At 44.1% G+C, this 25,309-nt stretch overlaps 1 protein-coding gene across 5 annotated transcripts in view; it reads left to right on the forward strand.

Moving 5' to 3' along the window:
• ASXL2 (ASXL transcriptional regulator 2) overlaps positions 1-25,309 on the forward strand; it is a 98,890-nt gene that overhangs the window by 22,237 nt on the left and 51,344 nt on the right. Inside the window, exons 1-3 of one of the 5 annotated variants that reach the window (XM_057396786.1) lie at positions 3,220-3,492; positions 5,506-5,588; positions 24,751-24,859. In XM_057396786.1, coding sequence (XP_057252769.1) covers positions 3,469-3,492; positions 5,506-5,588; positions 24,751-24,859 — 216 coding nt within the window. In that variant the 5' untranslated portion in view covers positions 3,220-3,468. The other 4 variants (XM_057396787.1, XM_057396790.1, XM_057396789.1 and 1 more) reach the window with 4 other exon arrangements.

Here is a 25,309-nt window from a genome sequence, read left to right on the forward strand (position 1 = left end):
TTGCCATGCATGGTTTGGCACTCATAATAGCCTGTGGAAAGCGGTTCACAGCTTGGTTTGGGAAATGTCTTCTGTGGATTTAACCTGGCCAGCTAGTAAGCAGGAACAGGAAAGGGAACATAAAATTATGTGGTGATACTTAACCTTGGTCTGTTAGTGACTAAATCAGCTTCTTCTGATCACTTGAGGTCAAAATGGACCTCTGGATATCACCTAGTCCAACCACTCTGCCGAAAGTGAGGTTCCTAGGACATTGTCCAGTCCAAGGGTGGAGATTTCATTACCCTAGGCAACATCTTCCAGTGTCTGACCACTGCCAGGATAATAATCTAAAAAAAAATAAATCAAACCCCAAACACCACCACACTCAACTTGTGCCCATTACCTTTTGTCCTTTGAGTGGATGCCACTGAAGAGTCTGGCTTGGTGTTCTTTATAATGTCCTGTCAAGTGCTTATACACACTGTTAAGATTCCTCTGGGCCTTCATTGTAGAATGGTTTGAGTGAGAAAGGATCTTCTCCAATTTCTTCCTAATATCTTATGTAAATCTCCCCTCTGTCAGGTTAAAGCCATTCCCCCTTGTCCTGTCCTTACAGGCCCTTGTCTAAAGCCCCTCTCCAGCTTTGGCAGCCCCTTTAGGCACTGGAAGCTGCTCTAAGGTCTCCCCAGAGCCTTCTCTTCTCTAGGCTGAACAAGCCCAGCTCTCTCAGGCTGTTTTCTCCAGGCTAAACAATGCCAGGTCTCTGTCTTGCCCTTCATATAATTTTAAGGGACTGGAGCATTTTTTATCTTTGTTGTCCCTTGCTGGACTTCTTCCAGTCTGTCTGTGACTCCCTTGAACTGGGGAGTCCAGGGCTGAATACAGCACTTCAGACACTGACTCAACATTCCTGAGTAGAGGGGAAGGATCACTTCCATCAGCCTGCTGTCACTAGTTCTGCCTTGTGTAGCCCAGGGTGGCAGTGGCCTTCAGGTGCTGGGGGCCTATTTGTTTTGCATCAAGGGAATGCTGCTGGCTCATGATCAACAAGGGGTATGTGCTGGGGACTTGGAATTTCCATGTGGACTTGAGGTTGCGTCTGTCTGTTTCTTCAGCTTCTCAGGGTCCCTCTGAATGGCCACACAGCCATCTTGTGCATCATCGATTTCCACCTTGATTTGTGTTGTTTGTGAGCCTGTTGTGGATGTGCTGTGTGCTGTCATCTGGTTGTTAATGGAAAACAGTCTTGGACCTGGTACCAACCCCGATGTTTGAAGGTTGGTTATTTTCTTTTTTTTTATTTTTACTTTAACTATTTACTGCCAAATAGCAGACAACCTGATAGTAGATAATTGTGTTGATGAAGACTGTTTAGAGGTCTTTCCTCAGCAGTGATGGGCACAGTTTGAATTGTTTGGTTTTTTGGTGAGCAAAGCAGCACTGCCAAAGTCTCAAACTATATTGGCAGCAGCATTAATTTCATGCTGTTTGCCTTTATCAGTGTGTTATGGGGTGGGGAGAGGGGCAAAGTGAAGTTTCTCATTCATCTGTTGAACATTTAGGATTGAAATTCAATGAAAGGTCTAGGTGCTTGGAGCTCAGTCTTCTCTCCCAGCAGACAAGCAGCCTTTTTGGATATGTTCATGTTCCTGAGTGTCCTGAAATAGATTTGCATTACTTTGAAGTCAGTGTTAATAGTTAATCTGGAGTTACAGTGCTTTTCTTGTGCATTTGAGAACAGGCCATTTCATACTGATCTCTTTTTGCAGTACCCAGACTTGTGGCACTACAGTAGTGGCTCTAGCAAAATCCCGCAGTTCTGTATATAGAAGCCACCAGAGATTCATGTCCTCAAGTGAATGTTCTTGTACGTCCAGCCCAATGGAAATAAACTGGAGTTTGTGCTGTTATCTGGCAGGTAAAATGAATGTTAGGTTGTAAGATATGTTAAAGTTCATCCAGTTTCAACCCCTTGCCACAGGCAGGGACACCTTCCACTAGACCAGGTTGCTCCAAGCTCCATCCAACATGGTCTTGAACACTGCCAGGGATGGGGCATCCACTGCTTCTCTGGGCAGCCTGTGCCGGGGTTTACCACCCTTACAAAAAACAACTTCTTCCTAAGATTTCATCTCTGTCTCCCTTCTGTCAGGTTAAAGCCATTCCCCTTGTTCTAGATCTCCCAAAATCTTGTCCAAGGTCTCCCAAAGGAGACCTTGAGCAGATAAAAGGTCAATGCCAGGCCTTGAGAGTGAGTTTCAGAGGCGTTGAGGGTTTGGGTGATCTCCTAGATTCTGGTGATGAACGGGAAAGGCTTAGGCAGGAGATGTTGCCTTAGCATTAGCTTCTGTCTGCACAGTTAGTATTTATAGACAGGGTGGGGGTTTTATGACCATGGGACTCCTTTAGGGATGCAGACTGATGGCAAGAGATGGCATCCATCTAATAAAATGGACAAAAGCATATTTGCCAGCATGGCTGCTGACAGCATGGAGGCTTTTAAACTAGGTTTGGTGTGGGAATGTGACTGAAAATCAGAAGGGAAGTATCAGTTGAAGAGAGGCACTTGGGTGTCTATGACAGGGGGGCCTCTTCCACTTCTCCAGAGGAACTCTTGCACCTCCCCAGCGTACCCGTGGGCCAGCCCAAAATGCTTATGTGTAAATGTGTTCAGCATGGGACAGGAGGAATTGGAGGTTTGTGTGCAGTTTTGATACTAATAGCTCTGTTCCCTCTTGATTAGCTCTCGTTATGTGCAGAGCCTCAGTGCTGGTGAGATTAAACTCATGGAGGGCTGGATGATTCGGGCGCTTTAAGTGGAAGGAGGGACATGGAAAAGGAAGAAGGGTTTGCCTTCTTTGCTAAAGAACAGCTTTAGGAGCATGCAGAGCTGTGCTGTATAGCTGCTGATAACTCAACTGGGAGCTTATCAGTTAAGTTCAGAGGGGAGGGTTACACCACGGTGGGCGTTTGCTGCAGACCAGCTCATCAAGAAGAGGAAGTGCATGAACCCTCTTCAGACAACTGGAAGAAGCTTATGAGTTCAGAGGTGGCTCTGACTCTACCCTGGCATCTGCTGGAAGCACAAAGTGATACAGGGCACAGCCTGTCAAAGAGATTTTTAGACTTGAGGACAGCTTTTGAGCCAGGTGCTGGACAAACAGGCTAGAGGAGATCTAGGATCTGGCAAAGTGGAAGAGCTGATGGAGGACTATGAAGGTGGTGGCACCTTTGGTTTCCGTGACCGTGATGAAATGAGAATTCATCATGGAAATCCAACCTGTTCATCGTTCCTTTCAGGTCACTGAAATGAGAAGAGCTTATGTGAAATGAGGAAAGCGGGTAGAAGAAAAACTGCCTGGCTTTGGCTTGTTCAGGGAACTGATATGTAGGATCCTACAGGAATCTTTCCTGCAGAGCAGAGAAACCCAGGAGAGCTGGTTGATCTTCAGGAACAACCTTCTCTGAGACCAAGAGTGGTCCATCATGATTTGCAGGGAAGACAAGCAGGTGTGGCAGGAGGCCAGATGGGTCATTTTGCTGAGCATAACTACAGGAAAAAGTCCTATGGGAGGAAGCTGTATGGACAGGTTACCCGGGAGAGATGCACAGAAGCATCCTGTGGACATTAAAGGATATAATTAGAAAAGCTTTTCTTCTTTTCTGCTCTTAATGATGAGATTCTGTGGTCAAACACAGTTTTAGCTTGCACTGTGGTTGTGCCTAGTGAAAAATTAATGAAATGTGTTGTTGCCACTCTAGGTATGAGCAGGATGGGACTTGTCGAGAGCACGTCTATGTAGTGAAAGTCAAGAGGAAAGCACTGTGCTAGAGAAGAATGCACATTTTGATTTCAGTGTGTGAGAAATGGCAAATACCCTCAAGTCCCTAGTGAAAGGAATCCTGGCACTGCTTTATTTTTCTCCTAATTTGTTTTGCTACCTGCCATGAAAAGGTTGACACCACAGATGGAAATCGAGATAACCATAAATCTGATTGCCCTCCATGGGTTTTTGGCACACTGTGCAGAGCAAGCTTTCAGGTTTTGTTCCAAGTTAATGGTATAAAAGTATACAGTCTATTTGGCAGTGCTGAGAGAACATGAATTAGGAGCTGATGTAAATCTAAAACCTGCAGTGGTCTGACTTAAATTACTTCAACCACTTTCATTTTGTATCCTGTTGCTTATGGCATCCTCTGTTCCAATACAGCTAGAAATGGAATGAGTCACTGAGGCTCACAGGAGAGTGAGAGTAAACAAATCCTACTGAAATCTGTTTTAAACTCCCTGTTTTTATACACGTGGCTACTCTGCTACTCATTCTGGTGTGAAGAGTGTGCTTCACCCTAGCCACCACTGAAAGTCACATGCTAGCCTTTGGAAATGGTTTAAGTTGCTGTGAAAGTCAGTCTTTAACATAAGTGAACAAGAGATTAGGAGGATGAGGACATCAGCTAAGGCTTCCAGAGCTAAAGATGGTGTTAAACGTAGGTCTTGTAAGTCTTTTGTTTCTGTGAGGGGAGAGATGCCTCAGTTCAGCAAGATCTTTTCAAAGTCCTTTCCAAACAACGATAAGTCTGCAGCCATCAGGGTAACTTAAATGTTCCTGGGTGGAATAAGGTGCAGGCATTCAGGAGAAGCTGAACAGAGACATTAAAACGGGCCGTTTCCTTCTGCAAAGTCACTTGCAGGTTTTTGTACTTATACTGATACTTTGTTTTCTGGTGTTGGAACTCAAGGGTTCATGTCAAAATGAACCCTTGGGCATGAGTCAAAAGCAGGTGATTAAGAAGGATCCCACCTTCCCCTCCCCAGTATTGCCTAAAATATCCGTATGATGTATTTTAACTGGCATCTTCCTTCAGAAGTCTTGAGCATCTCTGTCTGCTACGATGAAATATACTTTTGCATCTTAGTTCCCTTGGAAGGGAGGTGAGTGGTGCTTAGGTGCTGGGCTAGGGAAGGGCAGCAGTGCGTCCAACTGTTGTGTGCAGGGAGCGTTGTCATAGACCATATTTATAAACTTTCAACCCGAACCATGTCCAGAGACTTTCAAAGAGCCCTAATGGTGTTAAACCCCGAATTTCCTTAAATTTATTTCACATGCAACTAAACTGATTGGTAGGTGTTTCAACTGTGCAAACTGTAGGGGTTTTGATTTGGGAAGTGTTGTATCTGAGGTATCTTGACAGTTCCTGAAGCATTCCCAAGTGAAGGTGCTTGGTTGTGAAGCCTCTGTTACCGTGGACCGTTGAATTCTCAAAGAGGCTTTATCTAGGGGGCAGCACATGTGAAATAAAATTTGGGAATTGCACTAAAATAAGCCCTTTAGCCATTCATCGTGGAATCTCTTTGCTCCTTACATCCTTCGGAAGGAAGGGGTGTTGATAAGATGTGAGAAATTCTTTCTCAGTTGTAGCCATGGAGGAGTCCAAACCATTAAATGTAGTTTCATGTGCAGTCAAACATTAAAGTGAAAATGCAAATGAGTAACTTCTTCTTAATCTACTTTTGCTTGCCAGGTCCTGGAAAAATATCCTAACACACCTATGAGCCATAAAGAGATCCTGCAAGTTATCCAGAAAGAAGGACTTAAAGAAATAAGGTGAGAAACCTACACAAGTAAAACACATTCATGCTTTGGTTCCACCTTGGTTTAATTTACTGTTAACCCCTGTGTTTTGGGGATTGAAATGCTACATACGTGCAGAATTGAGGTACAAGTGCCATTTGCAAACCAGCTCTCAAGTCAGTGGTACTTTTCCAAGAAAACTAGATAAATCTCGGCAGTCCTGCATACAGCTTCAACATAAAGAAGACTTGGAGCTGTTGGAGTGAGTCCAGAGAAGGCTATGAAGATGCTCCAAGGGCTGGAGAGCACCCATCTGCTATGGAGACAGGCTGAGAGAGCTGGGCTTGTTCAGCCTCAAGAAGAGAAGGCTCCAGGGAGACCTTAGAGCAGCTTCCAGTGCCTAAAGGGGCCAACAAGAAACCTGGAGAGGGGCTTTAGACAAGGGCCTGTAGGCACAGGACAAGGGGGAATGGCTTTAACCTGACAGAGGGGAGATTGAGATGAGATCTGAGGCAGAAGCTCTTCCCTGTGAGGGTGGTGAGACCCTGGCACAGGTTGCCCAGAGAAGCTGTGGCTGCCCCATCCCTGGCAGTGTTCAAGGCCAGGTTGAATGGGCTTGGAGCAAGCTGCTCTAGTGGAAGGTGTCCCTGCCCATGGCAGGGAGAGAACTAGTTCTAGTTGGTCCCTTCCAACCCAAACCATTCTGTGATAAGGATCATACTTAATTTCCAGGCATGCATGATTCTAGTCCATGGCTCTTGTATAAGGTAAGCTAGATCTGTTCAAGTAGTTCAGATTTCAGGTACTGAAGCAAACTTAACTATTTCTTATTTCTCTATTCTAACCCAAACCATTCTAAGTGTTCTGTGATTATTTTATGTATATCATAGTCAGTTTAATTGAAGCAACCTAAAACAAACCCTAAAGCTGTCCAGGAAGTAAAACACCAGCCTCACAAATCCTTATTTAGAAAACTTTATGCTTCATGCTATTTTTTTAGTATTATCTGGAGCAGCATGTGGTTCTGCCTTGGAGATCTTCCTGTTCCCACCAAGGAGCAGGCTGGTGGGCTGGGCAAAGGAAGTGCCAGCTTGGTGGCACTGATCTGCTTTAGAAATGGTGCTATTCAGATGGTATTTGAACTACTACATTGAACTACTGTTACCATAGCTTAATTCATGAGTCCTTGCTCATACATATTTCCCAGAGATAGTATGGTGTATTTGCTGAGATAGGGAACAATTCTCCATAGGGAGTACAAAGTACTTACATTTCTGCTTCCTCAGAACAAAGAAAAAGGGAGGGAAAAAGAGCATTGGGTGTGCCAGTTGGTCTATTTTGGAATTAAATACCTGTCCTGAATTTGACTTAATCATGTTTTCCAGTCCACTTTGCCAGTTTAATACAGTAACACATCTGCTTTGGAAGAAATACTCAAGGGCCCAAGCCTAGAAATTTTGCTTTTGGTAACAACATCTTCCACTGAAGTTGTGGACAGTGCAAAGGTGGTTTGCTTTTTGGACCTGTGAGTTTACCTAAAAGTAAGGACTGAATATACTTACTTAGCTCTTATGGAGGTGATAGAAGTGTCGTTTCTGCTCTGGGGATACACTTCACTTTGGGGCAGTACTGCTTTCAGTCAGATTAAAGGTTTACCAGCCTTGGGGCAGCTTCAGTATTGTGTTAAACACTGTTAATCTGTCATCGAAGGCATGTTCCTAAACAATGAGTGCACTTGCCAGCCCCCTCCTTGTTTCACCCAAGGGTAGAATAGAAATGCAGCTGTCTGTACCAGTGGTCTCACTGATGGCAAAATGCAAACCCAGCAGACATCCAGGCACTAACATTGGAGAATGTTTTTAGCAATTCAGAATACTCTTTTGGGGGCAGAGCCTTAGGCAGAAGCTCAGATAGGGTGTGAGAGATCCACTCTGTCTGATGAGCCCAGATTTTGGATGAAACAGCCAAAAAAAAAAAAGGCAGGAGAGAAATGCTGTGGTGCCAAATAATCTCTCTCAACCCAAGCCCTTTTTATTAGAGTTAATTTGGGGATTTAGCCTGAGCTAATAGTAGGTTGTTTTCCTCTAAAAGAGCTGCTGGTGAGCATCAGGGCAGTGCAGAGTCCTCATATCTTAAATGCCAAAAGATGTTTGTGGAAGCAGTCAGATGTGAAACTCAATTTCTCTAGTTCAGCTGCCCACCTTTGCAGATTTAGCCACATGTGTCATGCTGTGGCTAAGCACATGTGTTGTGGATGCTGTGTTGCGGCCTTTCCCCTTCAGTGTTTGATGTAATAAAGCTTTAAGACAAGACCTAAAAGGCTTTCAGTTCTTAAGCAATTCAATTCCAGCTGCTGCCGGTAAGTAATGTGTTTGTGTCTGGATTGGGCTTCTGACACGTCCTTGCCTGTGACAAGATGGGCTTCACATGAATTGATATCCCTGGAAGTGTTCAAGACCAGGTTGGATGGGGCTTGGAGCAGCCTGGTCTAGTGGAAGATGTCCCTGCCCATGACAGGGGGGTTGGAACTGGGTGGGCTTTAAGGTCCCTTCCAACCCAAACTGTGCTATGACTTGGTGGGAAAAAAAAATAAAATGTTTTTGACAGCATGAAAGCTGTCAGAAGAGCACGGTGAGTTCACCAGTGTTAGAGTCGTCTTGTGTGTGGAGGTTCTGGCTGGAAACCATGGCAGGCAAAACCTTTGACAGCAGATTATAGCGATTTCCATGTACTTGCCTTGAGGCACTGCAAGACTTTAGTTTGGTACAATGGTGTGTGAGTTTGCAGGCAGGACATGGGCTCCCTGGCTAACATGTATGTTGAGGCTTTTGAATTTTTCAACTTGTTTATCAATGCAATTTGCTCTTAATAAACAAAATTGCTAATTTCTTTGGTAAATATTTCCACAGTCCACATTTCTCTAAACTCTATCATTTTGACTTCAGTGTATGCTTGTTTTTTTTTTTTTATTCACCATCTGCTGCTTCAAATCTATAGATACATCTAACCTTTTAAAATCTCCGATTTCCAGAAAGAAAATAGTTTTAGAAGGGACAAACGGCTTTCCTACAGATGTGCTGAAATGAGGTGGAGAGAACAGGGAGCTCAGCTTGTGTCTTCCTGCCTGGCTGTACTGCCAGTCCATCTTCCTCTTGCTCTAATGATTCCTGGCATGTGCTGCCAGTTGGCCAGCTGCTGAGAAGGAAGATTGAGGGCACGTTTAAAGTTCAGATGACTGGAAGTGCTGGCCCTGCCTTATAGTATTGGGGATTGCAGGGAGGAAGAGTGGCAGTGCAGAGTGGAAAAAAAAAAACAGTTAACAGTGACCTCTGCTACATGGAGGGCAATTTGACTAATTTTTGGACAAGGCTAGGTCTTAAGATGGAATTTTTGTGGCAATGCAAAAACCTGGGGTGATACTGGCTGATTATCCCACCTGTATGTATAACTTTAGTCTACTACTCCATTTTAATAATGAGATTTTTAAAGGCCAGCCCAGGACCAGAACTCCAGCTCATCAGTTTTGGAAGCCTAGGGCATCCTGAAGCTAGAACTATACTTCTTGTGTGATCTGTCAGCCTAATTTTTTCTTGATTTGCCTGTTTTGACAAGCTGCCCTAATCCTGAGATCCTTTCCTACCTACTTGTCACTGCTTGCACGCTGCAGAAATAAAATGCTTGAGGATAAACACTCAACAAATTGGCAGCATAACCTTATCTGGCTTTAAGATTTGTACAACATCCTATATTGTTTTATCTCTGTTGGCAATATAGCTTTGGCAAGCCTGAGCAAGTCATAACGTTTAGATTTTCATATGAGACTTTGAAGATGCATGGGATAATGGTGTTAACCCAAGCAACACCAGCTTAGGAACCTCCCCAAGCTTGAATGCATGGGATAGGTGGCACCAAGAGTTAGTGACAGAAGCTCACATTTCTTTGATAAATAGCTTTATAAATCAAAATTGTTAACTTGTCATTAATCTCTTTCCATATGCAAGAATCGGTGTAAGAATATGAGGAGTAATTAGCTTTTAAAGGTCATGAAGTTCAAGAAGGCCTAGAGCAAGGTCTTGTACCTGAGTCAGAGCAATCCCAAGCACAAATACAGGCTGGGTAGAGACTGGATTGAGAGCAGCCCTGAGGAGGACTTTGGGGTGTTGGTCAATGAGAAGCTCAACATAGAATCACATAATGGTTTGGGTTGGAAAGGAACTTAGGATCGTCTGGTTCCAAACTCCCATACCACGGGCAGGGACACCTTCCACTAGACCAGGTTGCTCAGAGCCCCATCCAACCTGGCCTTGAACACCACCAATGATGGGGCAGCCACAGCTTCTCTGGGTAACCTGTGCCAGAGCCTCACTGCCCTCACAGAGAACTTCCTCATACCTAAGCTGAACTTCCCCTGTTTCAGTTTAAACCTATAAACCCTTTTCCTATTGCTACAGTCCCTGATGAAGAGTCCTACTCTGGCTTCCTTATAGACCTCTTTCAGGAATTGGAAGGCTGTTATGAGGCCTCAATGCACCTTCATCCTTCTCCAGGCTGAACAGTCCAAATTTTCTCAGCTTGTCCTTATATGAGAGGTGTTCCAGCCCCCTTATCATCCTTGCAGCCCTCTTTGGGTGATTCAGATCCAGCAGTGTGCACTTGCAGCCCAGAAACCGTGTCCTGGGCTGCATCACCAGCAACGTGACCAGCAGGTCAAGGGAGGGGATTCTCCCCCATTGCTCTGCTCTGGTGAGACAGACAGACAGACACACACACATCTCCCAGTGCTGCCTCCAGTTCTGGGTCACCAAAACAAGAAGGATGTGGAACTGTTGGAGTGAGTCCAGAGGAGGCCACAAAAATGCTCCAAGGGCTGGAGAACACCCATCTGCTATGGAGACAGGCTGAGAGAGCTGGGCTTGTTCAGCCTGGAGAAGAAAAGACTCAAGGGAGACCTTAGAGCAGCTTCCAGTGCCTAAAGGGGCCGACAAGAAAGCTGGAGAGGGGCTTTTGACAAGGGCCTGTAGGGACAGGACAAGGGGGAATGGCTTTAACCTGACAGAGGGGAGATTGAGATGAGATCTGAGGCAGAAGTTCTTCCCTGTGAGGGTGGTGAGGCCCTGGCACAGGTTGCCCAGAGAAGCTGTGGCTGCCCCATCCCTGGCAGTGTTCAAGGCCAGGTTGGACGGGGCTTGGAGCAGCCTGGTCTAGTGGAAGGTGTCCCTGCCTATGGCAGAGGGTTGGAACTGGATGAACTTTAAGATCACTTCCCACTTAAACCATTCTGTGATCTTATTATATCTTTGGTAGCCTTTTCACTTAACAGCTATGAATGTTTTGATTTTCCTGGATTTTATAGGGGGCACTGTGTAAAATACTGGCTTGTGAACCTCTGTCCAAACACAGTAACGTTTTTTTCCCTGGATACTAATTAGGCGAGGAAATGCATCTAAACACTAGCTCCAATCTCAGTGGAAATGAAAACAGACAGTGCTCTGGTTACTTTTAGTTCAAGTATTTATGGAATTTCCAACCAAAACAAAGTCTTAAACCACTTTGTGGAGGGTAACAGTATAGAAGCCAAAGTCCCCATTTCTTTAGTTGTGTTTGGGCTGAAGATAAGTGTGTCATGAACAGTGGCTGCTTTATTCTTCTCATTGGCAAGTCAGTCCTTCCAAGTTCCTTGCAAGAGCATCCAGCACAGAGAATCCTTCAGGTGGGAGCTTGCTTCCAGATAAGGAGGTAGTTATATGGGGGGGGCTGGAGCTGCTCAGTCTGGTGCTTGTGTAAATGAGCTGCCAGCACTGTAACTTCAGGCTTCCATAAGTTTCTTAACTGGTTGCCTGTATTTTTCCTTTGTTGTTAGCTGAATCAGAAGTCTGCTGTATTTCTGAGGTTGGCTTGTCCTCTGTGAGTCTGGTAACGTGAACAGTCTGTCTTCCTGAGTGCTGAAGTGACACGGATTGCCCTCACCTGACACAGAAAACATGGATTTTACTTATTTTTTTTTTACCTCCTCCCCTGCAGTATACTATAAAGTGAGGATCTCATCTGAGTGGGGAGAAATGCTATACTTGGTTGTTCTCCTGCAAGAGGAGAGAGGATGAACTTGAAAGGCAAACAGTGCTCTTGACTTCTCAGAAATCTGAGCAAGGGTCAAGCTGGAGCCTGAACTAAATGCTGTTTGTTGGAAGAAGAAAGCTGCTTGCTGCTAGAGGATATTCTTGCATCTCAGATTGAATTAAGGACCATTGAAATGATGTCTCATTCTTGGCAGAAGGCTTTGTCACTAAAGTATTTCCTAGTTGTTCTTCAGTACTTTGATTTCTTTATCTTCTATTGTAGAGCTAGGAAGTAAGATGAGATTGAGAGCAAAAAGTTGGATGCTCCTCCATCCTCAGGGCAGTTGTTCCTTCAACAGCTTGATGTCAGGAAATTCTTTCTCCAAAATAGCTCTCTTCCTATAAACCAAACAAACCCAGCACCCCAATCAAGGTAGGAGTGGAAGGGGGGCTTTTGAAAGGATGCAAGATTCTTAAATTATATTGTACAGGATGAAGTATTGGATCCCACTGACACTGGGTGTGAGGATAGATTGTCTCTTACAAAGTGCTTCCCTATTAAAAGCTGCCCCTATGAAAACTGTAGACTTCTCTCTTTGTAGAAGCTGCTCTTTAAAGCCATGATGGGCCTTCATAAAAGGCTCTCCCAGGCCAAGAAATCTCATCTAGTTGAACAGAATTAATTGACAACCAGTGAAAAATGTATTTCTCATTTATCTTAAATATTAGGAAAATAGGAAAACTGAAACTGTCCCACAGTGGAAGAGATGTGCATCCTGCACCAGGCAGAAAGCAGGCAAGCCTCTCGTCCTTGCTGCATGCCAGCCGTGTTGTGTTTAGAATCTGAACCATGTTCTTCCACCAGCCTGGCAGGGCAGTTGTACAGAACTTGGTATGAAGATCTGCTGGTCTGAGCCTATTGTGAGGTGTCAGGTCTTGGATTTCAGTTCATTAATGTAGTTTTACCTCACTGAAGCAGGTTTTATAATTCACGTCCTCTGTAGATTAGTTCTTCAGTGTTTTCATAAATCCAGTGGTCTTGAGTTTGGAACTATAGATAATCCTTAAGGTCCCTTCCAACCATTCTATGATACTAAGTGTAGACTGAATCCTTCAGCAAACTCTGTAATGGCTCTGGACACTTTTATTTGCTTTCAAGAAATGAAGCATTTTCATCAGCTCAGTCTGATTCTGGTCATGACGTTATGCTTGAGGAACTTACATAGCCATTGTCCGCCTTTTGACACCTTTGACTAAGACACAGAATATACAGAATTATCTTGGTAGGACATTTGATAATTTCTTGTGGAGTAAGCATGTCAAGAGTTTTGCTTTCATCCTTGATGTCTCTAGTCAAAATATGAAGGAAACATTCTTGCTATGCAGTCTGCTTGCTATTTCCTTTTAGTAAGTATCTGCACATCAGCAGATACTGTCTCTATTGAAAATTTTGCTTTGACTGATGAGCTGTTACACACAGTTCAAGTTTTCATGAAGGAAATTGGCATGGGTCAGGGCAGCCTTCATGGTATTGCTCTTAAAATGGCTTTGGGCCACTTGACATGCCGATGAGCTCATCTCTAGCATTTCTTTGGTGTCCTTTGATCATCTTAGCTCTTGGCTAAAAAAATAGCTTGTCAGGCAGGACCTGAGAGGGGAAGGGTCCAGAGACAGTGATGGGACCTGCTGTGGGCTTGCATTTTCAGCTTGCTTGTGCTGCCTCCTGGTTCCTTGTGACAGTGGGAAGCTGGGATTCATGAGCTGAAGGGAGAAAGGTAAATTGAATCTCATTATCCTGCCACTGCTTTGTATGGAGCCTGGTGGGAGTAGGGTAGAGGAAGTGGGCGCAGGACCTACCAGAAGTGCTTCAGGATGGCCCTACAGTCAGGCATCCTCAAGAGGACACTTGGGTTCGTGTAGCGTTCTCTGACCTCTGCTAACCATGTAGCTTCTTGAAGACAGATCAAGCATACCAGTAACTTTTCTTTCTAGTGGCAAAGACTGTAATATGTAGCATCATCCTGTTGTGTGAACAGGCTTTTCTCTGCACGCATTGTCTTGACCAGCCGGTGCTCTGTATGGGAGGTGCTGGGAGGTGTGAGCAGCAAGTGCAGTACACTGTGAGACTTGTCCTCAAGGGAACTGCAGGGCAAAAAACTGCCAGGGAACTCCTTTCAGTTTATACCACCTGTGCTCATAGAGCCTTCCTTAAAGGCTGCTGTCTGTATATGAGGACAAGATGAATTGTATTGATGACAGCATCTTGTGCCTCACAGCACCTCACTGGCCCTGTGCTGCAAGACCCTGTGAGGAGGGAATGCTGGAAGTTGTCCTTCCTGGCTGTTGAGGGATTTGGCAGGCAGCAAATTTGGTGTGCTTGGTTTGTTTACAATGTTAGCTTATTAAAATAAGGCTTTTTACAACTTCTTAAAATAATATTAATGTTCAAATTTGCCTGGTGATAGCTGTGGCATCCCCCAGTGAGGAGGTCAGGTAGCACAATGTTTGCCAGAAAAACACCTTTCTGTGCAGAGAGGTCTAGAGTATTTGAAACTACTGATGCCTTTGGCAGTCCGTAGGTAACCACACCAGGGAAACTCTCCGGCTTGAGCTCTTTGAACGGCAGTAGATTTAAAAGCTGCTATACCCAAACCTGCTTTTCATGATCTGGTGGTTGGTGTTTCTGGCGAGCATTCACTTCTGTCAGTAGCTTCCATAAAACAGGGCCAGACTCTTTATGGAAGTACACGATGCTAAACTGAGAAGCAGTGAACGCAGATTACAAGGTGGGCAATTCTGATTGTTCTGATCTGATTAGAATGAGGGGAAACTTTTTCCTTTTTTTCTTTTGTTTTTTGGAGGGGGAGAAAAGTTATTTGTTTGGTTTGTCGTCCCCCGTCCCCCCCCCCCCCCCTTTTTTTTTTTGTTTTTCCCCTGTAAGGGTGATAAAACATTAGAGCAGGACCAGGGAGGGTTCTGTAGGCTCCAGTTCTGGAGGTACTTAGGGTTGGACTAAGCCCTGAGGCATCTGATGTGTGTGCTTTTGTTTTGAGCTGGAGGTTGGGCTGGTGACCTCCAGAGTTTCCTCACAGTCTAAATGATTCTGTCACGGTTCCCAGCTTCCTTCCTTTGCAAAGTGGTCATTTGGCTTCAGTGCCTCTTGTAAGATTGTGAGTACCTTTAAAACTTGATGGGCTTATGTGTAGACAGCGAGTACCACTAAAAGGGCTGCTTCTAGTATGTGCAGCTGGGGTATGATGGATCAAATAGGTCATACTCCATTAGTATACAACGGCTTTGTTTTTTTCTGGTCTTTCAGGGTGTGAAGTTGCAAATTATGACTTGGCTTGGCAGGTGCTGTAGCCTTTAGCTGACAAACAATTAAATAACTTTACACATTCTTTAATCCACAGTTCCTTTAAAGGTAATCTTCAAACAAGCTGGAACACCTTAAGTTCATGTCTGATGGATTTGATACTGATAATGCTGAGTGTGTATGGGGAGATAGGACAGGGGCAACTATGTTTCTTGTTAAAGAACCACCAGGGTTGGGTTACCTCGAGTCTCTCTGTTGAGTTAGATTTTTTTTTTCATTCTGCTGGAAGATGGGTCTTAAAAAATGCCCATAAATTATTACTAACCTCTTGGTCTTGTCACGTGCAGAACTCATTACTCACAGCTGGGATTCCAGGGCTCTCTCCCAATGTTTTCCCAATGGGAAAAGGGAATTTGTTGGAAACAAGTGCCTTAGGGCCAGTGTCATATGCACACACATTTTAATTGCAACACTCTCCTTTAGTTTTGCTCTATCAATTACTTTAAGCCTTCAGGAAGAAGGGGCAGGTAGCAGCAAAGGCCAGAAACTGCTGGTACACTGAGTTCTTGCAATTTTTTTCCAATTTTTTCAGCTTTTTCTGGAGAAGATAAATGGTTATCACCATACCCTATTCTGGTGGTCTTCGGTTAAAAATGTATTCTGAGACCTTCATGATGCCTTTGTGTCAAGGAGAAATTTGTGTATAAAGTCTCTGGTGGAAAGTACAGGTTAAAGCTATTTTTGGTCAAATGGCTGTAAAGTGTTAGTCATAGGACAGTTACAGATTAATATTTAACAAGGTTAGTGCTATGTTCAGTGAGTGTCTCTTCAGGACACTCATGACTATCCTGTTGTTCTGTTGTTTTTTGCTCTGAACCAGGCAGGGTTGGAGATGCAACTTCTCCCCCTTGAACACGTTCTTCTGCCACCACTATCTCCAAGGCCACCTTGTCTTTTGGTTCTATATCATGAACCTCTGTCAGTAGATCAGACCCATACTTATGGGCAGCCTGGTTTGTTCCCCTGGAGACTACAGACCATGAGAGACACCCTTGGTCAGGCAAACTCTCACAGGGCATGTTTCTTGTTTTGCTTCATTAGCATCAATTTCACAAAAAATGGAAGTAGCCACAGATTTCTGTGCCAGTTGGTGTCTGTGCAAAGCATGGAGATAAGGTAGTAGGTGCCATAAATAATACATGTAGGGGAAGATGTTGATTTGCAAAACAGTAGTTCAAAGAGAATGGTTGTAGAGAAGGGTCAAGTTTTTGCCACTAGCAGGGTGTGTGAAATACATTTATTATGAGAAACTCTTGACGAGGCAACTCTTTCCATATCTGTTATTTCAAGGTATCAAGTCCATAACTAGGAAAATATTCAACTTCTCTCATCCTGACAGACTGTGATAGTAACAGTTTTTGCTGTCTCAAAATAAAATTGCACATAAGTTGTCCATGAGGAAGAGTGTATTAGCTGTTGCAAGGAGAAATGTGGGGTGTTACTCTCTTGATGAACACTGCAGGGATCTAACAGGTTGACTCTCTTCAAGGAAACACTAGAGCCAAGGTCTCAAAAAATACTTGGATTTAGGATGCATCTTCAGTATGAACTGGCTCATGGGTCTGTAGCAGAAATACAAAGGCAGGGAAACCCAAGAACTCTGAAATTTTAACTGTGCCCCAGAAGCCTTAGAGGAAGGTGGTGCTTTCTGGATTCCTCCTTTAAAATCAGAAAATGCTTTTTTCTACATAGTCCCTCAAGGATGTCAACAGCCCATGAACAGTATCTTGCCTGTGGCTGCCGAGTTAAGGTAGAGCTAATCAAGTGCTGTGACTCCAAAGGTATTGTGTACACCTCTAAACCATGTCTAAGGAAGCTGGTTGTCTTCTACAAGGGTGTTTAACCTTACCATGTGCTACATCCTGGATATCAGTCTACTGATGTTCCTGCAGGTCAGATTCAGTTGTTGTGATAGACCATTAAAACTATAAATGAAGCCCAAGGTCAGTGTGTGCCAAAGATCTTTGTAGTGTCCTCCTGGGTAATCCCTATCCAGGAGTGCATCCTGTGCCCTTGGTTACGCTGCAGTCAGAATGAGGCTTCATCTGAACCTACTGTGAAAGCTGCTGCACTCAGTGTTCTTTTGATCTTGTACAAATTCCCATGATCTTTGAGTGCTGGTGTGTTAAAATTGGCTTTACAGCATGAAACGTTTTACTTGCCCCCAGCCTCACTACTGTGGAAATATTTAAATACATAGTGTATTAGTTGTCATTATTAATGATGTGGTGAGCCCATGGGCAGCCATGGAGGTGATGAAGCAGTTATGGTGCAGGAACGAGTACATACAATTGGCTTCATTAAACTGCTATAGAAGCCTGCCTCGCTTCTCTGGCTTGCAGGGCTGCTCTTTTACTTGGAGTTGTGAGCCATGAGTAGTGCCAAGGAGGTGTGAAAGAACAAGTCAATTCCTATTCTGCTCTCTGTCTGCATGTGAGATTTCCAAAGGGTTTCTCTGACTTCTAGAATATGTTCATTAGCTGGGGAAGGTTGAGAATAATGCACCCAGCAGTTGCCTGTGGTTGGTGCCTGTATGCCAGCTTCACTAAAAGTAGACCAGAAAAATCAACCAGGTCTATACCTTCCTCCCCTGAGCGTGTTTGATACAATCTGGTTTTAGTATTACTGCAGATCTGCCTGAAACGTTTAAAGTTTGGTTCTGGTGGATGGGAGGGAGGGTACATATTAATGATCAGACAAATTGTTTTGCTCAAGTTTTTAAAGGGGTGTTTCTCTCCTTTTTTTGGGTTGCACTCCAACTCCAGAAGGTAAGAACCACTGCTGATTGTTCTAAAGCTACTCTTCCTGTTAACGCAAGCTGCAAACCCTGTAATTAAAAGAGCAACTGCTTGTTTCACGCACACTTAGAAACCAAGTAATGGTAGCAATCCTGGTGTTAATGCTTCTGTCCCCATAGTCTGCCCTCTCCTGCATGGCGTTTGCATCAGTGCTTTGGTGTGATGCAAACTTGAAATCTTAATGTTTGTTGAGTCTGTCAGTCTAATGGCATGCGAACGCTTGGTGTCTCACTAGTTAACCCTGCTGCATGCAACCTGGGGTTTGGGGGTGTGTGTGCTTCATTTGCATGATGTGTTTTTTGTGCATTCTTTGTCTTGGGTACGTTTGGCACTGCATATTGGGCGAAGCAAAATCTAACACATAAAATAAGCTGCTTTTCTAAATCGTGAGTATGCTTAACAAGCTTGAAGTTGGTACAGTGGTGTCTGCTTATGGTATATCTCTGCCCTGACACTTCCATAGATCTGAAACTGTTGTTGTTTAAAATAATCATATTTTAATATACTAATAAACAAAAGCTATATGTGTGAATGTCTGATTCAAATCAAAAGTGGGGAAGAAGAGGATGCTCCAAAAAACAAAATGGGAAAAAAACTTCACCCTTAAGCACAATCCTGTCTGGGTGTTTTTATGCAGTTAAATCCACGTGCAGTGATGATGGGAAATGAAGACACTTGCTGCTGGATGCACTTTATATTAAGCTTATATTTAGAGCAGGAGGCAGTAATTAACTTTTCTCTGTTGTTGAGGTTGCTGAATGCCACAGCACTCTGCAGCTTTTCCTTGTGAGGGTGATGAGGCCCTGGCACAGGTTGCCTAGAGAAGCTGTGGCTGCCCCATCCCTGGCCAGGTTGGATGAGGCTTGGAACAACCTGGTCTAGTGGAAGGTGTCTCTGCCCTTGGCAGGGGGCTGGAACTGGGTGAGCTTTGAGGTATCTTCCAACCCAACCATTCTGTGATTCAATTTGATGATGATTTGCTGGGTCCACCATGCTGTTGTGCACATAAGAAATACGGTGAAATCTGCCAACCAAATTAAAAATGGATCATTAATATAAAGTAACCATTTGATGGATAAATAAACCTTGCATGATGCTGTGAGACCAAGGTTTTGCAGAAGTTGCAATGCATCATGACTGAAAATTCCACTCCACATGTGACTGAACAAAAATTATTTGGTCATACTCTTTTTCCAGTCGGAAGGAGTTGGCTGAGTCCCTGAGGGTTCAGGAGCAAGGCAAATGGGGAGGGATGCTGCAGCAGGACTTGAAAGCATGAGCAGGAATACTCCACCTCCCTCCTTCTCTTCAACAGCAGCTGCTTGGAGTAGAGAATTCTCACCTTATGCTTGTGTATTTTATCACTCCCAAATACCTTTGTTCCTGCTCAGTCTGAAGAAGCTTTGAATTTAATGTGGAATTTAAAATGACATGGTTTAATGATGGCTTAAATTTGGTGATTCTCCAAAGGGAAATAAGGTATATAGGTGTCCATCTGAAATGTCAAGTAGCTTAGAAAATACTGGAGGGGTGAAAACTCAGAATGTGTTTCTTCTTATGCCACTGACTGGCCTTATAACTCTCTTTTAACTACAGACATTGCTATGACTGTTTCAGTCCCTTCAGCAGTCCAGTAAGTGGGTAAAGAATGTGGCAGTTCTGCCAGACGAGGGACTGTCTTTGCTGGAGACCAAGTTGAGATCAGTTTTCTAACTTGTTAATGAAAAGTGCAGATACGAAAAATGTTAATTTTCAGAATAGACTAAATATTTGGAAGTTACCAAAACCTCTCAGTGAGTCAACAGTGTAAGAATTTCGTTTGTGTAGCAATCACAGGTTTCTAAGTTATAAACAGGTTTATAAATTCCAGTAAATCCACTGAATTGGTTGGCTTTAGCTGGCAAGGTAGTGTTAGAAGGGAATAATTACTAAAACACCATTTTCAGAGCAAGGCAGCACTGCTGAGCACAGTGATAGCGGCAGAAGGATTGGGAATTGAATTTGTAACTGGAATAGCATTTGTTATTTGCCCCACCACAGCACACTGGAGACATTTCAAGCAGGAGTTTGTGCAGTACCTCACTTCTTGGCTGACAAAATAAGTATTGTTAAGGCCCTGCTGTTGAAGGTGCTGTGTAGCTAAAAGGTTGGTGCCTGCTCCAGTGATACTGGTTTAAGGGCATGGATTTGCTCATCCTGTTCGCTGGGTGGTCACCTGGTTAAGTACTGGTGGGTACTTGCTTGTGTTTGACCTCTCCTAAGCAGCATTCCTAAATGAAAATATTCTCTGTGGTTGAAGCATGTGTCAGCACATGAACCATTTTTGCTTTTGATAAAGGTAGCTTTGAATGGGTGGGTAAGTTAATCCTGAGTTTTTCTCAACCTGACAAATACTGTGAGTGAGGGTAATGAATAAGTTTTGGGAGAGCAAAATGACTTTTGACAGGGGCCTGTAGGGACAGGACAAGGGGGAATGGTTTTAAATTGGCAGAGGGAAGATTTAGATGAGCTCTTAGGAAGAAGTTGTTACCTGTGAGGGTGGTGAAGCCCTGGCACAGGTTGCCCAGAGAAGCTGTGGCTGCCCCATCCCTGGCAGTGTTCATGGCCAGGATGGACAGGGCTTGGAGCAATCCACTTGGTCTAGTGGAAGGTGTCCCTGCCTGTGGCAGGGGGTTGGAACTGGATAAGCCTTAAGGTCCCTTCCAACCCAAACTATCCTATGATTCTATGAAAAAGCAGCAGCATGCTGCTAGCATTAAGAGGCTGAATACCTTGGCCCTGGGTTGTTCCGCCTGTTGTATTTGGAGCAGTATTCTTGCTGTCATGATGAATTGTCCTGCTCTTTTTTTTGTCAAAAATCGATGTTAGGAACGCTATATGAGGCACTGTAATTTTCTGGAGGTGGAGCATGTCTGAATCAATTATTTTCTATATTGGAAATTTATCCTTTTTTCATCAGGAAAATGCTTTTATTGTCAGGAAAGTGGCCTGATGAAACAGAATTATGTTACCAGTATACACTAATGAAATATCTGAATAGATCTGATAAGGGCTTGCATTACTTGGCAGTTGGATAATGTTACAATATCTTGATAGTGCATGTAATTTTTTTTTTTAGTGTATAAACTACATTTGGGATAGAAACAGCAACTGCTGGACCCTGGCATTAGCTGTGGGAAGGTGATGGAGGGGAGCTGGTGGAAGGGATAATGTTTGCTCAGTTGTCTCTGGGAGAACTTGATGTACACGGATACACCCTTCTTGTCTCTCTTTCTGCCCTAGCTGTGCATATGCCACCCACCCATGCTGCAGTAAGCTGTCAGGATAGTTGACTGCAGAAAACTGGTAGAACAGGAGACTCCAAAGCAGCTGTGTAATTCCTGCCTCTCGAAACTGAGAAGGTTTGTGCATCTGCACCTCAAACCTCTCATCTTCAAGCCAAGAACCACAGCTTGAGCTTCTTTAGAGCCCAGGGTGGTTGATGACCATGAGCACAAAGCTGGAGAACATCTCAGTTCAGAAGCTTTAGAAACCAAATTAGGGGTTTGAGCTCTAACAGATCTGACCCAGCTTCCTCTAAGGGGACACCAAGAGGCACAGCAGTCACAAACTAGTCATGTTGCTATCCTGCTGAGCTCCACATAATATTTTGTAAAAGATTAATCCTGTTTTGAGACTTCCACAAGGACTGATATGTTAGCAGTAACCTTAATAGAAGTGGCTGTGCATGCAGAGCAGCACAGATTTAGGTGGGATGGAAAGGACTGACATGAAATGGTGGGTAATGATGAATATGGAATAGGCAGGAGCTCATCTTTCACTGCATCTGCTTCTCAAAGTGCTGTTTTTCAGGTGGAATGATGGGAACCGCTAGCATGTGTTCCTGTCAAATGAAGGAGATGGCCTTCATCAATTAAAAAAAAAAGGCAATAAAATAAGTGGCATAATAACATCTGGTGCCCAGGGCTATTTTTAGGCAGCTATTGCATTTTGAAGTAACAAAAGGTAGGCTGGGTGCAAAACAGATAGTTGGAAAAAGTGATGAATGAACATTCAGGGATTCTGAGCAAACGGGCAGCAGAGAACAAGTGAGGGGTGAAACCTTCCCACCCAGAGGTGAACAAGTTTCATTTCCAAGAATAAATGTAACCACAGTCTTGCTGCATGTTTATTAGCAAACTGGCAGAGCTGTGGGCATCAGCGCCTTTTATCAAAGAAACACCCAAAATTATGCTTTCCCGTGGGATGCCGTCAGGTTTGACACAACCCTGCTGGTTGGGGCTTCATCCCAATTCTGGCATGAGCGCCTCGGCTCACTTTCAGGTTTTTTGGGGGGGGGAGTTGCTTCACCCCTTATACCCCCTACTTTGAGGTTTATATGTTCTATTGAGACCTGCATCAGTTAAGTTGGAAGCTGCTGGTTAGGCAGCTCCTGTAACCCTGCAGCCACAACCACTCTCCAGCTCTTCTGCAGCTGCAGTGGGGGGCTGCTCAAAGTGTGATCTGCCACACTGCACCCAGAGTGGTGCCTTATGGCATTAGTCGTGAGAATGAGATGGTTTCTATAGAAAGGGCTCAAGTGCTCACAAGTACTCGATCAGAGAGGCAGAAAGGGTCTAATATGACATGAAGACCCATGCACCTTATATTCAGATCAAACCCACATTTTTTTTGACAGTTTGGTGGGATTTGTTGACTGGTTTTAACCTTTAAAATGTTTTACAGTAAGCTGTGCAAAAGACTGGGATAACGTTGCATTTGTGCTAGCTTTTCAGAAGAGCCTGTAGAGGAAGGCACATAACTAGAGATGGGCAACCATGAGGAGCAATACAGCAAGAAGAGTGAATTAGCTGTTAAACAATGGAGTCAGTTCAGTAGGAGCAGTGCAGGTGCCAGTGAGTAAAGATTGTGCCTGCCAATGCTTCATTCCTTGGTGAGCTTCCAAAGCGTAGCTCTGCCTAGACTTTTGTAAAATGCTTGGCTTAATGTTGGTTTTTGGTTTTCTTCTTTGATACAGTTTTTAAGAAGGATGAGCTCTATGAGCTAAAGGTCAGGTACACGGGCAGAGCTCTCCTCACTGCTCCTGAGCTTCCTGAACATGGGAATGCTTTGGTGTGTTCAGTGCTGCTCAGCACACTATAGGAGTGATCTGGAAGAAAGTATGAAGTGACTCCTGATAATTTTCTAGATGCAATGTGAGGGTGGTGAGGCCCTGGCACAGGTTGCCCTGAGAAGCTGTGGCTGCCCCATCATTGTCAAAGCCAGTTTGAACGGTGCTTTGAGCAACCTGGTCTTAGTGAAGGTGTCCCTGCCTGTGACAGAGGGGTTGGAACTGGATGAGATTTAAGGTCCCTTCCAACCCAAACCATTCTGTGGTTTGATGATTCTGTGAGAGATGATGCTGAACAGTGATGGGAGAAGGATGGGTACATTTTTTTTATACTGCCACATACAGCTGCACCTGTATGAAATACACTTGTGTGCAGTTCATGCATAGTGCTCATGTGCAGATACCAAATCCAGGAGGAGAGGTGAAGAGATGGGTGTACTCTGGGGAGCAATGTCTTTGGAAAGAATCTTGGGTTGCTGTAGGAAATCACGCTGAATTGTAACTTTCAGAGACCCTGTGGAGAATAGGATTAACCTTGTGAAGTTAGCTCATGGCCTTGGTGAAGCTGGTGAGAGAAAAGTTGCTTCCAGTTGCATTGTTCGTGTTTACAGCAGTTGCCTCAGTACTGAGGAAGGTGCATGGAAAAGCCATGGGGCAGCAGGGATTGATGAGCCAGGGGAGTCACTGGGTCAGTGTAAGGGTACCCAAATGAAACCATTGACATGCAAGAACCAAAATAAAATGGGTGGATGGTCCTTGAGACTTAGCTGCTTCCTCCCAGTTAACTGGTACGTGCTGGGGTGGAGAAGACCACAGACCTGTGTCAGGGAATTGGTTTCTGCTTGTGCTAAGCATCAATAACTCAGAAGAGTTGTTTTCCAGTTCTTGGGCAGAACTTGGAGCGTGTGTGCCCTGCCCACATGATTGAGGGCTGTGATCCTCTTCACTTTTATTTCCTTTTCCTTGCAGAGATTATTTCACTGCTCTCAGTGCGAGTGGATCGAATGTTCATAGCACAGTTTACTCCAGACAAACAGCTGTACTTTTGGCCCAGGAATTTCAGTGAATCCATCACAAATTTAGGCTTTTAGTCAATTTGGTGGTTCTGGTCCAGCCTTTGTGACAGGGTGTTGGGAGGTGAAAACTTCTCAGTTTCTATGCAGGTATTGTCCTTGATATCCTTTGCAAGCAGAGACACCTATTTAGTAGAGGTTATGATGCCTGAGTCTGCAGTGGGAACAAGTTACCTGCATCATTGTGTCCTCCTGATTTTGCTTCTGTCTACAGCAGAATGGGTTAAACAAACAAAGAAACCCCCACGAGCATCAGTGAAAAGGTGGATCTTCTGTTTCCATCTCCTGGCTGGGATTGAAGATCTCCACTTTTTTTCAGGGGGAATTGCATAACTGGCATTCCATTATCCCACAACCCTTATTTCAGTATGACAAGGGGGTTGGAGTTGTTTTTTGAAAACAACACAACTTTAAATATGTCCGCAGTCAGTCACTAGCTCACAGCAAACCTGCTCTGAGTTTCAGATGAGCAGCATTGAGTACCTAGAGCTTAAAAAATCTGGGATCATTCTGATGTTTGGCAAAGAAGCATTGGAGAGCCTGAACTCGGGGGCTTTTTTGTTTGCTTTTTTCCCTTGACTGGAGCGTGGGTATGTGGAGTGGTTTCGTTGTTGCTTATTACCACAGCTTCAGCTTGTATTCTGCTTGGGATAGAAGTTGGATCTGTGCTCTTTCTGCCTCTGCATGTGTGATGGTCAGGTGAGGGGCTGCGATTGTCTCCCAGCAGAAGATTAACACCAACCAGGTATATTCAAACATTAATCTCTTGGTTTTGTTTTCAGTGGGACTTCTCCTCTTGCCTGTCTGAATGCCATGTTACACACAAACTCCCGAGGGGAAGAGGGCATTTTCTATAAGGTCCCAGGGCGTATGGGAGTGTACACTTTGAAGGTAAGTGGCTTGGGGGGGAACCTCATTTGAATGCGCAGCTCACTTTTATCCATTTAAAAATGTTATATTAGGATAATCCTGAAGAGGGGACTATGCCTCATTGGCATGAATTGTAGCATAAATTTGCCCTGTGAAAGCAAACACTGAGGCTTCCTGCTTGCTAGTGAGCACCTGGGTGCTGGATATACAACTGGAATTGCTAGTTTTTATTCACGGTTGCTGATATTACTATCCCACAAATGAAGGAGTAATTAAAACTTTAATGGAATTTTAGCCCTAAAAGGGTAACTTCATCTCTACTGATCTCAGCCTGCAGCTAGAAATGAACAATTACCTTTCCTCAGTCTACTAATAGTAGTCAGAGAGCCTCTGTTGAGAGAAAGTGTGTATTCCTTTATTTGTCCAATTGGCATTTTTAAAAATAACATTTATCTGAAACCTTTTACCCCA

This window comes from Pezoporus wallicus, unplaced genomic scaffold, assembly GCF_028554395.1.
Source record: "Pezoporus wallicus isolate ANWC-B61680 ecotype Strahan unplaced genomic scaffold, APGP_CSIRO_Pwel_v1 contig_7265, whole genome shotgun sequence".
Classification (NCBI taxonomy): Eukaryota; Metazoa; Chordata; class Aves; order Psittaciformes; family Psittacidae; genus Pezoporus; species Pezoporus wallicus.